Here is a 19,462-nt window from a genome sequence, read left to right on the forward strand (position 1 = left end):
GGATTCTGATGCGTGACGCCTGGTTGTCAACGCTTGGTGGATTTTCGGATCACGAATTGAACTTTGAACTACGAACTTTGATTTTGAACTAACGAATTAGAACTGTTTGATTTGAACTGTGAAATTGAACTGTTTGATTTGAACTGTGAAATTGAACTGTTTGATTTGAACTGTGAAATTGAACTGTTTGATTTGAACTGTGAAATTGAACTGTTTGATTTGAACTGTGAAATTGAACTGTTTGATTTGAACTGTGAAATTGAACTGTTTGATTTGAACTGTGAAATTGAACTGTCTTCCTAGGCCAGAATCCCCAGTATATATACCCAAGAATTCATTCCTAGGCGTTAAAACTATAAAGGAGAGAAGAGATCTCTCTTTCCTTCTCAGACAACCGAGCCCATATCGATTGTCTGCCTGCTATTTCCCTACATGTTATTACTACCCGCTTATCTCTGCGGACCTTTGTCGCTCTCGCTAGAGGGGTACAATTTAGAAAGTTTATTACTCATCGTCGGCTTAAAATGTTATTTTTGTTTATAGCCCTTCGTATATTCGATAATGGGCGAGGCCAGGCTTATTACCAGCAATAATCTTTCGCCTGGTGCCTTGTTGTCTTTGTGTATTCCAGGCGCCTTATCTGTCTATGCTGCCTGCTCACGGTCTCAAATGAACACGTGATTTCCTATCTTGTATGCCTGCGCTACACTATGAGTAATACGATCTATTCAGAGGATCGTGCGGGTCACAGATTTGTTTATTTATTTGTCCCTACTTTCTGGTGCGTCATGCACCGCTTGTCTGAAGCTATACAAAAGGAAAAGAAAAATAAGAAAGGGATGAATCACATGGCCGTATCTGGTGATTCATTGGGCTATAAATTTTCTATGCGCTCGTTTGCACTTCAATAACATTATTTTGTTTATTGGCCGGCCTTGCTATCTAAATTGGGTCCGTAACATTCCGGCCCTGATAAATCTACTTGTTCGATTTATAAAATTCCTGAACGGACCCTATGCTACCTGTGTTACTTATATCTCTATTTGTTTACATGTTTTCGGAGCATCATTTATTTTACATTCATCCTTATATTCTAACAGAGTTTAAAAACACTTTTAAATTTCAATTCTTCGGCACGTTGCCTGGTTCCAAAGGATGTCCTCTTCAATGCTTGGTCCATGGATCATACATCTTAGCTCTGACGCGAGCTTACATCAGTTGGCTGCATCTTTCGGATATTGGTGCTCTGGTAGCGAGCACTGACGTCTTCTTCCTGATTAGTTGATGGCTGGATCATTTCCCTTGATAATGTCCAGTACTGCAATTTTAACTGCCGGTCGTTTCAGGACACCTTTCGCGGTTTGGATCTTTGCTTGGCGAACTTGCCCGTCGCTCGCCACAAACGTTTCGATGACTCGTCCTTTAAGCCATTTTCCTGGTGGTGCGTCGTCGTCCGTGATTAAGACGATGTCGTTGACTTTGATCGGTTCTACTTTCTGCGTATTTTTATTACGCTTTAACAGAGTTGGTAAGTACTCCTTCTTCCATCGGTTCCAAAACAACTTGGAATAATGTTGAATGCGTCTCCATTGCGCTGTGTCATACTGACTGGTCGTTGGTGCATACGGTGGGGCATACTCTCCTGCTCTTCCTATTAACGCGTGGAATGGCGTCAACACTTCATCGTCGATGCAGGAGACTGGTATGTGTGTCAACGGTCGAGAGTTGACTAAAAATTCCGCTTGGATGAATGCAGCTTGCAACGTTGCTGCTGATGGCTTGCTCCTACCCCAAACTTTCAGGATCTCTGCTAGTGCTACTTTGACGTTTCTTATTAATCTCTCCCAAGCGCCTCCAAAATGTGGTGCTGAAGGTGGGTTGAATCTCCACTGGATTTCCATTTTTGCTGCTTCATTTTTGCCCATCTTCTCGTTGATTTCATTGACTAGCGACTTTAACTCTCGCTCTGCTCCAACGAAGTTCGTTCCGTTGTCGCTGTAGATACTGGTGACCTTTCCTCTTCGGTTCTGGAAGTTCCTTAACACGACCATGAACGCATCAGTACTGAGATTTTCTGCCATCTCAATATGTACTGCTCTTGTTGAGAGACAGGTGAATATGACGCCCCATCTCTTCTCGAGCGATCTCTTTACCGCTACTTCGAAAGGTCCGAAGTAATCTACTCCGCAGTTTGTAAATGGAGGTATATGCGCTTCTGTGCGGAAATGTGGTAAATCTGCCATCATCGGCTCTACCGGAGTTGCACGTCGTATTTTGCACCTATTGCAATTCTTCTTGACGTTTGCTAATACTGTTCTTATATGCAGTATCCAATACTTCTGCCGTAATGCTGCTATGACGGTGTTTTCGCCGTGGTGGAAATATCTTTCGTGTGTTGCTTTCACGATCAAATATGTATATGGATGCTTTTGTGGGAGCAATATTGGCGTTCTTGTAGTCCATGGTACTGACATGGCTTTCTTCAAACGTCCTCCACTTCTCATTACCCCTGCCTCGTCTAGGAAGGGTGCGTAACTGACCAATGGTCCTGACGATATTGTTCCGCCATTGAATAAAGTTTCCATCTCTGTTGGAAATGCTTCCCATTGCATCTTTCTATAGAGCACGTTCTCAGCTCTTTGGTAGTCCTTGTACTCAATGTCTGGAATATATCCACGACGTAATCTTTCCTTTGTCCTGTTTAATACACAAAGGTTCTTCACCAATTTCCACCAATCTGAGTATTCCTTGTACTTATCGATGAAACTAAGTTTGCTTAGTTCTTCGTGAACTAGCACTGTTTCTCTCAACTCTTCGTCTGTTTCCTTCTCTTCAATGGAAGGCCATGACGATTCTGAGAGCTTTAGGAAATCAGGTCCCTCAAACCATTGTGATTTTCCTAGCTTTTCCTTTGTGCCTTCATCGGCTGGATTTTCATCTGTTGGCACCCATCGCCATTCATTTTTCCTGTTATCTTCCAGGATTTCACCTACTCGATGCATCACAAATACGCTTCTTCGTTTTGGACTCTTGATCCATGACAATACGGTCTGTGAATCACTCCAAAATGTTTTGCTGACGATTTTCAACCTCGTTTCATCTATTATCGTTTTGGTTAATCGGCTTCCTAACACGGCCGCTTGTAGCTCTAGGCGTGGTATGCTCAATGGTTTGACTGGTGCTACTCTAGACTTTGCTGATAGAAGTCTTACGTGTGGTGTGTTTCCAGATATACTTCTTACGTACACACATGCACAAAATGCTTTCTCAGAAGCATCTACAAAGGTGTGTAGTTCTACTTCACCTGTTCTTTCTTCGAGGATGTATCTTGGTATCGTTACGCTATCAGCAGATTCAATAATTTCTAACCAGTGTTGCCAGTCTGACTGCAACTTCTCGGGAATTTCGTCATCCCAATCTATATTTTCTATGTGCAGCCTTTGCATGAGGATTCTTCCATGCACAGTTATATTTGAGATGAGTCCAAGTGGATCGTAGACACTCATCACGAAAGCTAGTACCTCTCTCTTTGTTGGTAAACGTAGCATTTGTGTAACATCACTTCCTAGCTTGTCTAATTTGATTTGATAGCCGAGTGTGTCAGACGTGGTGTTCCAATATACACCAAGTACCTTTTCTGTCATTGAATCCTTTTCTTCGAACATTTTGATTCCGGAAATTTGTACACGTTCCGAGGGTAAACTTTGCAGAAGTTCTCTGCTGTTTGACACAAAGTTTCTGATGTGGAAACCCGCGTGATCGTGAATTTTCATAACATGTAGTACTATCTCTGCTGCCTTATCAAGCTCTTCGAAACTATCCAAATAATCGTCGACGTAGTGTTGCTTGATGATTGCTTCAGTCGCCACTGGACAATATTTTCTGAATTTTTCTGCGTTGTGGTTTTTAACCGCTTGTGCACATGACGGTGAACAGGTTGATCCGAATGTCATCACCTGCATTACGTATACATCAGGTTTCTTACTGCTATCACAATCTCTCCATAAGAATCTCTGAGCGTGTTGATCTTCAGCTCGGATTCGTACTTGGTGGAACATCTCTTTGATGTCTCCACATACAGCAATTGCTCCTTCTCGGAATCTTACTAAAACACCGAACAATGACGTAGTAGCATCCGGCCCTGATAACAGTTCCGTGTTGAACGATACACCTTGTATCTTTGCCGCCGCATCGAAAACCAACCTTGGTTTAGGTGGCAACTTATTTTTGTTGTGCACAATAAAGTGTGGAAGATAATACACTCTTGATATCGGCTTCATAATTTCTTCCTCTGACAGTTTGCGGATGTAGCCTTTCTTCTCGTAATCCGCAAATGTTTCTATTGCCCATTTTTTCAACTCTGGGTCTTTTTTTAACGTTCTCTCACTCGTTGTCAGCCTCTTTGCTGCATTGTTGTAGCTATTTGGAAATTTCGTTTCCTCATCTTTCCATAGAAGTCCAACTTCGTATCTACCATCCTTGTATTTCATAGTACTTCTTAGAATTTGTTCAGCCTTTTCTTCTTCAGCTGATTTTGGTAGATTCTTGACTACCTTAACGCCGAAGTCTTCGGTGGAGAAATATTTCTGCAAAGCCTTGTTCATTTCATCTTCTTGCTGAATGACCATGATGTGTCCGCCTTGCACATATGATCACGCTTAAACCCAACTCATCAATATTCGAGGCCTCTAAGGCAATAAACCACCCCGAGGGCGCTGGGCGATATAAACATAAAATGTGATACGATACCCGAGCCAGCAATCTGGCCCAAGGGTTCGTTTACTATTTATGATTGTATAACTCGACGCGCACCAAGGGCAGCGGCGAGTTTGTCTTCCTTCCGCCCCGCTGCGAGTTTAGCTAGCAGCAGAAATTTAACCAAACATGTGGCGCGCATCCGGCACACATGTTTCAGCACTTTCTTTTCCTATTTACTTTGACCCACAAAGAAGTGCTTTCTCTCTCTCTCCGAAGAACGCGTCTGACCAAGGCCATCACAGCCCACTCTAACTGCTGGTGCGATGCTCCGCCCAGCATAATTTGTAAATATTCTGTGTAGAGTTTAAGCCTATTTTTGTAAACTAGTATTTAAGCCCCGAGAGTCTTTTCTTTGAACACAGATGTCAGTTGACAGTATACAGTAGAGAGGCGACGCTTGTACGAATAGCGTTTGTGTTTATTAATTTACCAAATCCGAAAGTCGACGCCACTGAATGGCGTAAGATCCTTCTTCTCGTTTACATGGCGACCAGTGACACCGAGTCACGAGTGAACCGACAGATCCGATGCTGTTATCGCGTATTAAAGTGAATTTAAACGCAGAGTTTAGAGCCTACTGAGCAGAGGCAATGGTGAACTGCAAAGTTTAAAGCCTTTTAAAAACAAGAAGAAGAAGAAGCCTACTGTTGTGTTGTGTTGTGTGTGTTAGGTCCCAACCAACCGGGTACGGTGTGAATATGAATCATTTAAGCTAAGAAAAATTCGCTAAATGAACTTTTAAACCAACCGGACGCAGTGCAAGTGTGAATAAATTGAGTAACGAAACATTCAGCGAAAAGATGGTGAAAGTGAAAATCGGCAAAGCGGGGAAGAAATTGGACCCCAGCGGAAACTATTGAAGCCGTTTACGAAAAATTAGAATCGCAGACACAAGTGAAATCGTGAAGCTGACAGTAGCCACCTGGCCAACCAGGATAAATAGCAGTTACAAGCCAAGCAGTATTTCAAAAAAAAAAAAAAAAAAAAAAATGAACATCGATTTGGATCCAACTGGACACCCCTGAGATCTGACGGACGCAGAGGCACCCACGCCCCCCCCCCACCCCCGAGAAGAGGACACTTGCGGAGAAAACGTGGCGTAAGTCAGACTCGAGTTAGTCTAATCCTTTTATATACGGATATCATGTAATAAATTTATAGTCGAGGCACAAAATATTTTTTATCGTAATACCCACGCGGCAGTAGGAATAGGTAGTAGGAATTAGAAAAAAAAAAAGCAATTACAATACCCACAAAACTGGTTTTACATATGTACCGTTGAACATGGGGTTATTTAATACCAAACCCGTTAGTAACACGGGCGACGCTCAAATCCAAATTTTAAATCACCTAGAGAACCACAGTGTAATGCACGAAGCTCAAGGAGCGATTATCTGCGTCACACTTGCCCTCATATCCATACTACTAATTTCGAAAATATACAAAGCATATAAGGCATGCATGAATGCACATGCTATGCAAGCGGCAAAAGCTCACGCAGCCGTAGTCGACACCGTCTAAAAGAATTCGAAAATTTTAAAACATGCGTTCGAACGCAGCCTCAGCATAATAAATTCTTTACCGATAACCATTTTTCCTTGTCTCCTTGAATGGACGAAGTAACAAAGCTCATCCAATTGAATATACAAAAACTAAAACATATACACCTGACTATACAACAGGAACTGGTCAGAAAACTAAGGAAAAGTACTTTAGCCAAACGCCTCACGGAAGCGGAAGCGCTCGTGAAACAGATTAAAAAATTGTCGTCTACGTTACTAGACACAACCCACGGCTCAGAAATCATAAAAATAACCGAAAAGGCGGACCAACTTTTGAACGCAATTAAGGCGTCAATCGAAAAGGGTAGACCAAGAACACTCAAGGAAATTGCGCTAGCCGTCCTATTTTGCCTCAGGTTACAAAGAAAACCGAAAATGGCTAGCATACTCGAAATAATCAAGACTACATCGTCTATAGTTCCGCAATTCGACGGAAACATAGACAAACTGAAAGCCTTCGCTGACGCTTTAAACTTGGTGAAAACATTTGAAACACCGGAAAACAAAGCAACCATAATTAACGTCATACTAACCAAACTAGAGGGACGGGCGAGAAATGCCTTCACTGAAACACCGACATCGGTGAGCGAGATAAGCAAAATTTTAAAAGCTAAAATAACGACCAGCCCACCGGAACAAGTTCTAGCTAAAATGGCTAACTTGAAACAAAACGGTGGAATCGAACAATTTTGCCTGGATTTAGAAAAATTGGTGTTCAGTTTGGAAACAGCGTACACCGCTAAAGAAATTCCGCCCCAAGTTGCCAAATCTATGGCAAACAAAGAAGGCGTCAAACATTTAGCCGGAGGGTTAAAAAACGAAAAAACCTCGCTCATCATAAGAGCAGGGAATTTCAATTCATACTCCGACGCGATGACTAAAGCGTTGGAGGAAAACTTAAATAATGCGAGCGCATCAGTATTTGCATACTCGCAAACCAACAGAAACGCCAACCGTTTCAACAACAACGTTGACACACATTATAATAATTACAGGCGCAGGCCAAACGACTTCCATAACCGCGGTAGAAACCAAAACAATTTCAACCGCAACAATTTCAACCAAAATAATTTTCAAAACCAACCGCGTAATAACTATAACCGTTTTGGCCAGCAAAACCAAGTTCGAGACCAATTCTCAAACATAAACCCACAGCGAAATAACAACAACAACAATAGGCGGAATACAAATTTTAACCGCCCTCAGCAATACATCCGCCTAACGGGAAACGAGTCACAACCGACGGACGCCCTCCAGTCCGAACCGGCATTGACATTGGAGGAAAACAAACATTACGGAGACCAACATTAAATATTTTTAAATGCGACGTGAATTGTTCAATGTTCGTTACACTATACTTACAAATGTCAAGCAAACCATGTATATTAATAATTGATACAGGCGCTGACATCTCAATAGTAAAAGAAGAAAAAATTAACGGAAAACAATTAATACACCCCGGAAATAGATGCATTATTAATGGAGTTACGGAGGGAAAGACCGAATCCATAGCGAGCACAAATACAAATATCATTTTTGACGATATCCAAATTCCACACCAATTTCAAATCGTCAACAACAAGTTTCCTATAATTGCAGATGGCATTTTAGGCAGAGATTTCCTCACCAAATATGAATGTAACCTATGCCTCAAAACATGGCTAATGACCTTCAACTATGAAAACACCAAAATTGAAATTCCGATTCAAGATAGCTGGGAAAACAATTACATTATTCCCCCTAGATGCCAAATTATAAAACACTTCCCGTCACTCAACCTAAACGATGATGCCCTTGTGATCGCACAAGAAATCAAACCAGGCATTTTTTGCGCAAACACAATAATAAACCCAAACTCACAATTCATTACAATAATTAACACAAATACCACACCAACATCAATCCCAAAAACCTTTGCCCCCACCACTATCCCCCTTAAAGAATACACCATAAATCACATTACAACGGAATTAGGAGAAAACCCAAAAGGTAGACACGAGAAACTGATTAAGGAACTCAATTTGAATCATACACCCCAACATGCCCAGGAGAAATTAACAGAATTATGCACTAAATACAACGACATTTTTGCACTAGAAGACGACATATTGACAACCAACAACTTCTACAAGCAAACCATTCACCTTCAAGACAAGACACCCGTTTACATAAAGAATTATCGAACCCCGGAAGCACAAATTTCAGAAATAAATAACCAAATCAGCCACATGCTAAATAACAAAATAATCCAAAATTCCACCTCACCATACAATTCTCCCATCCTCTTAGTCCCAAAGAAATCAAATACTCAAGATAAAAAATGGCGATTAGTGGTTGACTTTCGACAACTAAATAAAAAGATAACCCCAGATAAATTCCCCCTACCAAGAATCGACGAAATCCTCGATCATTTGGGCAGAGCCAAATATTTTACAACCCTAGATTTAATGTCAGGTTTCCACCAAATCGAACTTGACGAAAAATCAAAAAAGTACACAGCATTTTCGACCTCTAACGGCCACTACGAATTCAATAGGTTACCATTCGGTCTAAATATATCACCAAATAGCTTTCAGAGAATGATGTCCATAGCACTTAGCGGACTCCCACCTGAATGTGCATTCCTTTACATCGACGACATCATCGTCGTCGGCTGCTCAATAAACCATCACCTTATTAACTTGGAAAACATTTTCAAACAATTACAAAACTACAACTTAAAATTAAATCCCAAAAAATGCTCCTTCTTCAGACCAGACGTAACATATCTAGGTCACAACATTTCAGCGGCAGGTATACAGCCCGACCAATCTAAGTTTTCAGCGGTAACAAACTACCCCACACCATCATCAGCAGATGAAGTGAGGCGTTTTGTTGCCTTTTGCAACTATTACCGGAGGTTCATACAAAATTTCGCAGAAATAGCGTACCCATTAAACAAATTGCTCAGAAAAAACGCAAAATTTGATTGGTCTCCCGAATGCCAAAATGCATTCAATAAATTGAAAAACGAACTTATCTCACCAAAAGTTCTCAAATTCCCCGATTTCACACAAGAATTCACCCTAATAACCGATGCTTCAAAAATAGCATGCGGCGCCGTCTTAGCCCAAGAAAACGACGGTATAGAACTACCCATTGCATACGCAAGCAAAGCCTTCACAAAAGGTGAAGCCAATAAATCGACAATTGAACAGGAATTGACAGCAATTCACTGGGCAATTACGTACTTTAGACCATACCTCTACGGGAGGAAATTCACAGTAAAAACGGATCACAGACCGTTAGTATATTTATTTTCAATGAAAGATCCCTCATCAAAACTCACAAGAATGAGGTTGGATCTTGAAGAATTCCATTTTGATGTAAAATACGTTCAAGGTAAGCTAAATGTGACTGCAGATGCGCTATCACGAATAGCAATTAATTCCGAGGCACTTAAAACTATAAAAGTCCTGGGTATACAAACCAGAGCAATGACTAGAAAACTAAACGAAACGAATAACGACACAGAAATTACAGACAATAATTCAAACCCCGACGATACTGAGTCTGATCAGCTCAGAGCGTACGAGGCTATTGAACCCCGAGAGTGGCAAAACCTACCTAAACTTCTATGCGGACGCGCATTAGAAATGAATAAAGAAACAAACGCTAGCGGAAACAAAAATTTGAAATGCGCAATAATGAATAAAAAAAGAACCGAAGAAAAGTCGTCGACAATAATTGAAAATGCAAGCAACACAAAAGAATCCCTGGGAAAACTAGTAAAGAAAGTTGAAAATATGGCCAAAAACTTGAAAATTAGCATGATAGCTCTAGCGTTATCAAGCGTAATTTTCCAAATATGCAGCGTGCAAACCTTTAAGAAGATTTGTAATGACACGCTCAAAGACTTGCAAATAGTGCTCTACACACCCAAGCGTGTGATAGAAAGCCAAAACGAAAGGTTCGAAATTATAAAAAACAATCACGATACACCCACTGGTGGACATACAGGAGTCACCAGACTATACAAAAAGTTAAGCAGACTCTATTCTTGGAGTGGCATGAAAAAAGATATCAGTAGCTACATCAAGAAGTGCATAAAATGCCAGCAAAATAAACACACAATACGAACAAACGAAAATTTCGTCGAAATTAAAACACCCCAAAAAGCATTCGACTGCGTATCGATTGACACAATTGGACCATTTAACAGATCCAATAATGGAAACCGATACGCACTGACCATTCAATGCAACTTAACAAAATACATCATTATTAAACCCACAATAGACAAACAAGCATCCACCATAGCCAAAGCCTTCATAGAAAACTTAATTCTGGTCTATGGAATTCCAAAACTCATCCAAACAGACCAAGGAACTGAATATAAGAACGAGTTATTTGAAAACATAGCTTCATTACTGAAGCTTAAACAAAATTTTTCCACTCCATATCACCCTCAATCAATAGGAAGCCTGGAAAGGAACCATCGTTGTCTTAACGAGTACGTAAGGCAATTCGTCAACCAAGCACAGAGTGACTGGGATGAATGGTTGCCTTACTACACATTCTGCTACAACACAACACCACACACAGATTTCTCATACACTCCATTCGAGTTAGTTTTTGGAACGAATGCTAAATTACCACAAAACCTCACAACAAGCACATATGTAGAACCAATTTACAACATGGATTTATATTACAAAGAACTTAAATATAAACTACAAATAGCATCAAATACCGCTAGGGAAATAATTGATAAGGTAAGAAAAGCCAGAAATGAGACACAGAAAACCATGGCTAGACCATCAAAAGTAGCCATTAATGATCTAGTATTCCTATCAAACGAAAACAGATCCAAATTAGACAAAGTATACGTAGGACCATATATAATAATTGACATTAAACACCCTAACGTAACAATAAGAGATGATCAAACCAATAAAGTCCAGACGGTACATAAAAACAGAATAATACCATATGAGCAACCCCACCCTAAGGGGAAAGGGATACCTAGTTAGCAGTTAATCCTTCCGACAGTTATTATCAAATGTAAAATGTATATATTAAACAAATATTAAAAATAAATATATTTATAAGCAAATAGAACACCCAACGAAGACAATCCGTATAATCATATTATAAGGATAATCTTTATAAACAAACTTAATTTTTACCTGAATACACGAAAAATGTACATATCACAAACATTGAATAAACACTAAAATTGTAAGGTCAGACGAATCTTTCCACCTAATTTAACTTGAATGACTTCTCAATGTTACGTCATTCTCCGAAAGGGGAAAGGTGTAATATGATCACGCTTAAACCCAACTCATCAATATTCGAGGCCTCTAAGGCAATAAACCACCCCGAGGGCGCTGGGCGATATAAACATAAAATGTGATACGATACCCGAGCCAGCAATCTGGCCCAAGGGTTCGTTTACTATTTATGATTGTATAACTCGACGCGCACCAAGGGCAGCGGCGAGTTTGTCTTCCTTCCGCCCCGCTGCGAGTTTAGCTAGCAGCAGAAATTTAACCAAACATGTGGCGCGCATCCGGCACACATGTTTCAGCACTTTCTTTTCCTATTTACTTTGACCCACAAAGAAGTGCTTTCTCTCTCTCTCCGAAGAACGCGTCTGACCAAGGCCATCACAGCCCACTCTAACTGCTGGTGCGATGCTCCGCCCAGCATAATTTGTAAATATTCTGTGTAGAGTTTAAGCCTATTTTTGTAAACTAGTATTTAAGCCCCGAGAGTCTTTTCTTTGAACACAGATGTCAGTTGACAGTATACAGTAGAGAGGCGACGCTTGTACGAATAGCGTTTGTGTTTATTAATTTACCAAATCCGAAAGTCGACGCCACTGAATGGCGTAAGATCCTTCTTCTCGTTTACAATATGTTGCCGAACATGAACCATCCAAGTTTGGTTCGTAGCGCTGTGGGCTCGTTCGGTTTTCTCATTCGCCTTTCGAATGGAATTAACAAGTGACTGTGACTCAGTCCAATTAATATCGTCGGGCGTATACTGCTGTAACTGCTCAACGGCAGATTCTTGAGGTATGGATACCTTTTCTCCATCACCTCCTTGTTGAAGCTTTGCTCTGGGAGTTGGAGATTCTTTATCGTTCTCACTCCTTTCATGACGTATTCTTTTTCATTGTTGCCGTTGATTCGTACCTGAACTCTACGGCTGTTTTGTTCGTTTCTCGTGACGTTCTGCGTCCACTTTAGCATTAACGGATCAATTCTTCCGTTGAGCCCTAACTTGTTCGCAATCTCCTCGTCTATTAGAGAGAGTGATGACCCCGCATCCAAGAAAGCGAACGTGTTGATGATTTTGTCATTATTTTTCAACGTCACAGGAACTATTTGGTAGAATACGTTGGATTTTGTTAGTTGTTGGTGATTGTGTATCTCACCATCTGCTTGTGTATCTGGACTATGCTGTCCTTCCGACTGATTTGAATCACTTGATTCTCTCTCATGAGATTTATGAATTAATGGATGATGTTTGAACTTACATCCATTAATTCCACATTGTTTTGCTCTTTTGCAGTCTCGCATCATATGGTTTGTAAATGCGAGACAGCTCAAGCATACCTTTGCCTTAAAGGCTAATTCATTTCGCTTTTCAGGCTTCATAGCCTTAAATCTGGTGCATTCGAGGAGTTTGTGGTTTCCCCGACATGCTTCACAATTGCGTTTTATTATTGTCGATCTATTTTCCTGATGCGTATTTACGTTAAATCGACGCTCAGGCCTCGTGTCTCGCGGCTGCGATCTGTTAATTTCTCGCGGCTGCGGTCTGCTTGTTTCTCGCGGCTGCGGCCTGCTGGTGCCATTCAGCAGTCTATTGGTTCTCGAATGAGGCTTCAGCCACTCATTGAGATCAGCTAAAGTCTTTGCCCCGTCGTACATTTCTTCAGTCCACTTCACCTGTAGACCGTAGGGCATTTTCCTTATGATCTCTTCCACCAATCGGTGGTCAATCAGGAATTCTTCTCTATCCATAAGAGAAACATTACAGACGAGATTATCCAGTGCTTCGGATATCTCGGTAATCAAATTCCGACTCTCCCTTTTGATATTGGTGAGTTCGGCTAGTAGTTCTTTATAGACTAGTTCGGGTCTTCCGAAATTATCTTCTAGTCTATCAATTATTTGGTCCATATTATTTGGATCCATCATTAACTGTCGGACGCTCCTCTCTGCGTTCCCGTACAGCACTGTTTGCAGGCGATTCAAATTTTCAAGCCTGTTAAATTGACCTTGTTTTGTGGTCTCATCAAAGGCCTTTTTAAATTTCGGCCATTCTCTGGCCGCACCTCCATATTTTGGCAAGCTCATGAGTGCTTGTCGCTTTAGGTAGACAGTCCATTCTGGCTCTGCCTCCTGATTTTGACCTTCGATGCTGTCATTATTGTGTGCTGAACTTGTACCTGGTTCAGCTTCGAATCTCGTTGTCCTCATGGACTTTACCAGAGCCTCCATTGCTGCTCTGTTCTCTTGCAAAATTTCTTGCAAGCTGTCTCCGGAAACTGATTGTCTGACTTTGACTTTCAGTTCCATCATTTCCCTTTCTGTGCTCATGCACTTAGGGCATACCCACCTTTCATCTTTCTTGGGTAGGTATGTGAGTCCCACACATGAAATGTGGAACCACCGATCGCATTCATCGCATGCGACCATGTCCTCTTTCTTGTCTTTGTCCGTACACAGACGGCAGTGCCCATTAGGGTTGGCTTTATATGCGTATGTAGCCATTTTAATTAACGTGATTCCTTCTTGAATACACGTGAGTTCAATTCAGATCTTTTTTGAGTGCTTAAATTTTCAAGTCTTATCTCTTTCTTATAAACGTGATTCCCTTTTGAATGCACGTGTGTTCAAATCAATTTCTATGAGTGCTTGAGTTCCAAGTCTTATCTCCTCTTACAACGTGATTCCCGTTTGAATACACGTGAGTTCAATTTCACTCTCTGGCGCGAGAGTTCAAATTTCAATTCTTGACTTCTTAGTCTTTTCAAAAAGGCGTGATTCTGAGCCTCCCGATTTACTCCTCTTGCGCGAGGGATCGTGGTTCTTCTCTTGGCGAAGGTGTGAGTTTTAAAATCTCCTCTCTGGAGCCACCAAAATATAATCTAAGGAACTGGAGTTCCCTAGATGCTTGCTATGAAGGCAAGACTTTTCGCTCGTCCTCTCTCGAGCGCTTCGTGATTAATCTAGGGAACTTATTTCCCTAGATGTCGGCAATTGAGGCCTGAGAATCACGGTTTAAATTTATTAAAGCCAGGGATCTATTTCCCTGGACTTGGTTGGTCTCTTATGGGCTAAGCCCCTTTGCGTGAACAAATCCCGGCTAGGGCAGCCACAAAACTTCAACCTCTTCCGGCTCCAGTGCGGTCCGGTGAAGCGAAGCAAATGGTCTGCTTTTCGGATTGGGATTTGTTCCTTTTGGTTATACCTTTTATAGCGTGGCGCCTGGTTGCCAACGCTTGGGTGTATCCGGATTCTGATGCGTGACGCCTGGTTGTCAACGCTTGGTGGATTTTCGGATCACGAATTGAACTTTGAACTACGAACTTTGATTTTGAACTAACGAATTAGAACTGTTTGATTTGAACTGTGAAATTGAACTGTTTGATTTGAACTGTGAAATTGAACTGTTTGATTTGAACTGTGAAATTGAACTGTTTGATTTGAACTGTGAAATTGAACTGTTTGATTTGAACTGTGAAATTGAACTGTTTGATTTGAACTGTGAAATTGAACTGTTTGATTTGAACTGTGAAATTGAACTGTCTTCCTAGGCCAGAATCCCCAGTATATATACCCAAGAATTCATTCCTAGGCGTTAAAACTATAAAGGAGAGAAGAGATCTCTCTTTCCTTCTCAGACAACCGAGCCCATATCGATTGTCTGCCTGCTATTTCCCTACATGTTATTACTACCCGCTTATCTCTGCGGACCTTTGTCGCTCTCGCTAGAGGGGTACAATTTAGAAAGTTTATTACTCATCGTCGGCTTAAAATGTTATTTTTGTTTATAGCCCTTCGTATATTCGATAATGGGCGAGGCCAGGCTTATTACCAGCAATAATCTTTCGCCTGGTGCCTTGTTGTCTTTGTGTATTCCAGGCGCCTTATCTGTCTATGCTGCCTGCTCACGGTCTCAAATGAACACGTGATTTCCTATCTTGTATGCCTGCGCTACACTATGAGTAATACGATCTATTCAGAGGATCGTGCGGGTCACAGATTTGTTTATTTATTTGTCCCTACTTTCTGGTGCGTCATGCACCGCTTGTCTGAAGCTATACAAAAGGAAAAGAAAAATAAGAAAGGGATGAATCACATGGCCGTATCTGGTGATTCATTGGGCTATAAATTTTCTATGCGCTCGTTTGCACTTCAATAACATTATTTTGTTTATTGGCCGGCCTTGCTATCTAAATTGGGTCCGTAACAGTGGCACTTATTAATCCCCAATAGTACCCCTCCGTAACTGTCATTACGGTCCATGCGTATTATATTAAAATCGTGGAAAGAGAGATAATTTTGAGAAGAGAACCAGGTTTCGGACAAAGCAACAACATCACAATTGAATTTATGAATTAGAAATTTGAATGGATCCATTCAAACCTCTCTATTTAAATAAGACATCAAGAGAGATAATTTTTGCAAAGAGGGGCCATTTTTGCATCAATTGTTGCAAAATTGTCTTTAACACTGGAAGCATTGAAATAACAATGGTTCTGACGGAGTCGGAAACGTTAAAACACGTGAAGATTTGATCCATAAGGTCAGTCAACTTTATAAATCCCGATTGCGAAGTTGAACCGGACGGAAAAACAGGGACAGTTAGGGTTTTTGATGTCCCCCCGAGTGCTGGGCCGTTCGAACGTGAACCAGGAGTAACCTGATTTTGCTTGTCTGCTGCACTCAATTTTTTAGGCATGCTGACAGGGGTATAACCGGAGGGGCTTGTCCTTGAACTTTGGGAGTGGTCACATTTTTGCGCCTCGGATTCCCTTGGAAAATGAACGCTGTGCACCCGTTAGCTGTGTCCGCTTCCACTTCGTCAACGGGCAACGTGGCGAAGACATTTTGTGTGTTGATTGGTTGTTGTTGTGCTCATTCTGCCTGAAAACTCATTATTATCTTCGACACTTCACTAACTCGTAAAACGTAGTTCAATGGCGTGCCATTTATTTCGTTTCCACCGTGAAGTGTATTCGAGAATCAGGCCCATAGGCTTTGGCACGAAGAGTCGCACAGGCAGTCTCAATTTGTCCACCATGACGTAGTCAGGGAGAGCGGAACCAGCAAAAGTTCCGCTCTCCCTGCTGAGCCTGACGGCGTGAATTTAGTTTTTCCCTCTTCTTGTGATACTTTACCTAGTTGACGGCTGTCCAAAATTTTAACGCCCACCAAAGGGAGTCTTTTGAATTTACCAACTCCTTCTTTTATCATTTCGCACGCCAGACCCGTTTCAGTTACCACCCCCGAGATTTCTACGTCATGGGAGGGTACGTAGACACGATACTCTAGGGTGAATCTCTCGTCGATTACAACTGCATTTGCGTGTTTTCGATCACTCACGACAACACGCCGTTTGTTCGGCCTAACATTAGAGATTCCGACCACGGAGGAATAATATCTTGCTAGATCTTTCGTAACCTGAATTACATTGATAGACTTTCCTTTTGGTTTGGGCTGGAAAAAACAACCCATGGACCAGCTCCAGGTGCATCGTCTGGATAGCGAGGAGGGGAAACAACTGAGGGGGAGGACGAGGTCGATTGTTGAGCGGGAGCGGGATCAGTAGGGTTGGGGGGCAAGTTCGGGAGTTGAGCGGAAGCGGGAGCGGGAGATTAAGGGGGTGATGAGGAAAAGTTTGCCAATTTTCTTGAGGGGGGCTTGTTGAGGTTCATTAACTCTTTCTCTGAATGAAGAGACATCTTCTGAGGGAGGAACGCGTTTAAGCGACTTCCCAGCCCCCGTTGTAGCTAGTGAGGAGGAAACAGTAGTTTCAATCTCCATTTCAACATGACATGGTTCTGCCATTACGGCAGATATAAAATAATATAATTTCTATTTTTTTCTCTATTCCTAAACCTAATATATTAGGCTGTCAAAAACGTCCTGCGGTATTTCCGCGATGTGTCGTTGTAAGCGCGTAGTTCTAGTTGTATTCATTGTATCGAGTCATACTATTGGCGATCTAACGTACAAATCTACACCTAGGCGGCGCTGCGGTGAAAGTGATGATGGTTTTAAATTTTGCCATGTGAGCTTATGGAAGGTTTGTAGTTCTTTCCATAAATTACAATGTTATAATCATAAAAGATTATTTGATTGCGATGAGTTTTTAAGAAATTTAATTCTGCGCATTTTTACATACAACATGTTATTTATTTACCTCTTTCAGTAGTGAAAACTATAAAAATGTTGACAATGGTTGAATTAAAGAAGGAAATTCGAGAGCACAATCAAATACAAGTAGAAAAATGTACGATTCCTGCATGTGAGAACTACCTTGGAAATACCGGAAGTAAAATATACGTGATTTGTTTTTGAGTTTTAGGTTACATTAGCATCATTTTATTAGTTCAAAAACAAAATCCAGATGTCTCACCGATCGTTTACGTTTTGCGTTAGACCGCCAATAGCTTGTTGGAAAGGTATTTTTGCGCGCTATAATATAGTCCTTGACAGTGTTTTGTTTGGTTAAGTCGTTCGTGAGTTATAGTGTCGCAAATATGGAGCAAAATAAAGAGAAAATCCGACATATTTTACAGTACTACTATGACAAAGGCAAAAATACATCTCAAGCTGCCAATAAAATTTGTGCAGTTTATACCCGATACCGGACCCGATACAGTTTCCATTTCCACCGCACAACGATGGTTTCAACGTTTTCGTTCTGGTGTAGAGGTCGTCGAAGATGCGCCACGCTCCGGAAGGCCTGTCGTCGAAAATTGCGACAAAATCGCTGAATTAGCCGAGAAAGACCGGCATAGTAGCAGCCGTAGCATCGGCCAAGAGCTGGGGATAAGTCATCAAACCGTTATTAACCATTTGAAGAAGCTTGGATTCACAAAGAAGCTCGATGTGTGGGTGCCACACACGTTGACGCAAAAAACATCCTTGACCGTATCGACGCATGTGAATCGCTGCTGAATCGCAACAAAATCGACCCGTTTCTGAAGCGGATGGTGACTGGCGATGAAAAGTGGGTTACTTACCATCGAACAAAACGGCGCATAAAGGGTGTGTCACATCAAATTGCATCACGGAAAAAACGCTGTAGAAAATTAATTTTTAGGAATTATATCTTCAGCTTTCGCTTATAATCAGATAAGAGTGTATGGATCACGTTGGCCATGCTTCACTGTCAATTTTTCGTAAATTTGGAAAAATGTCGTCGAGCGAAAAAGAGCGTCGTGAATTAATCCTGCGCACTCATTTCGAGAATCCGGAGTTGTCACAACGGGACATCGGTAAGATGCTGGGAATCGTCCAATCCACGGTCAGCAGAGTACTAAAACGATACTTCGAGAACCTAACCATCGACCGGAAGGTGAAGAACAGCAAAAATGGATGCTCCGTCAGTGAAAAAGATCACAAGCGCGTAGTTAAGCAGTTTAGACGTGATCCGAGAAGTTCGGTCCGGGATGTCGCCAATAAGCTGAATTTGTCAAGTTCATTCGTTCAGCGGACCAAGTAGCGGGAGGGCCTGTGTACATACAAGGTTCAGAAGGCTCCTAACCGCGACGAAAGGCAAAACATGATGGGGAAGACGCGAGCCCGGAAGCTGTACACCGAAATGCTGACGAAGCCGCATTGTCTGGTAATGGACGACGAAACCTACGTCAAAGCGGACTTTCGTCAGCTGCCGGGCCTGTTGTTCTTCTCCGCAGAGGACAAATTCAGCGTTCCGGAGGAGATTTGCAAGCAGAAACTATCCAAGTTTGCCAAAAAGTACATGGTGTGGCAAGCGATCTGTTCTTGCGGAAAGCGGAGCGCCCCCTTCGTGATGACCGGCACGGTAAACGGGCAGGTTTACCTTAAGGAGTGCCTACAGAAGCGCTTACTACCACTATTGAAGCAGCACGAGGGCCCGACTATCTTCTG

At 41.7% G+C, this 19,462-nt stretch overlaps 3 protein-coding genes across 3 annotated transcripts; 1 reads left to right on the plus strand and 2 right to left on the minus strand.

Annotated features, from left to right (window-relative positions):
- Positions 1-1,277: 1,277 nt before the first annotated feature.
- Positions 1,278-4,628, minus strand: LOC129773242 (uncharacterized). Its single transcript, XM_055776836.1, has one exon. It carries the CDS (start codon positions 4,626-4,628, stop codon positions 1,278-1,280), a length of 3,351 nt encoding a protein of 1,116 aa, XP_055632811.1.
- A 2,067-nt stretch (positions 4,629-6,695) lies between these two features.
- LOC129773243 (probable cyclin-dependent serine/threonine-protein kinase DDB_G0292550) lies at positions 6,696-7,631 on the plus strand. The gene has a single exon (XM_055776837.1). The coding sequence runs from the start codon at positions 6,696-6,698 to the stop codon at positions 7,629-7,631; it is 936 nt and encodes a 311-aa protein (XP_055632812.1).
- Positions 7,632-12,214: 4,583 nt separating this feature from the next.
- Positions 12,215-14,089, minus strand: LOC129773244 (uncharacterized). The gene has a single exon (XM_055776838.1). It carries the CDS (start codon positions 14,087-14,089, stop codon positions 12,215-12,217), a length of 1,875 nt encoding a protein of 624 aa, XP_055632813.1.
- Positions 14,090-19,462: the final 5,373 nt, after the last annotated feature.

This window comes from Toxorhynchites rutilus, chromosome 3 (genome assembly GCF_029784135.1).
Source record: "Toxorhynchites rutilus septentrionalis strain SRP chromosome 3, ASM2978413v1, whole genome shotgun sequence".
Classification (NCBI taxonomy): domain Eukaryota; kingdom Metazoa; phylum Arthropoda; class Insecta; order Diptera; family Culicidae; genus Toxorhynchites; species Toxorhynchites rutilus.

Excerpts from the sequence above, each read along its gene's own strand:
- LOC129773242 (XM_055776836.1), bottom strand. The coding sequence starts at position 4,628 with ATGGTCATTCAGCAAGAAGATGAAATGAACAAGGCTTTGCAGAAATAT.
- LOC129773243 (XM_055776837.1), top strand. The coding sequence starts at position 6,696 with ATGGCTAGCATACTCGAAATAATCAAGACTACATCGTCTATAGTTCCG.
- LOC129773244 (XM_055776838.1), bottom strand. The coding sequence starts at position 14,089 with ATGGCTACATACGCATATAAAGCCAACCCTAATGGGCACTGCCGTCTG.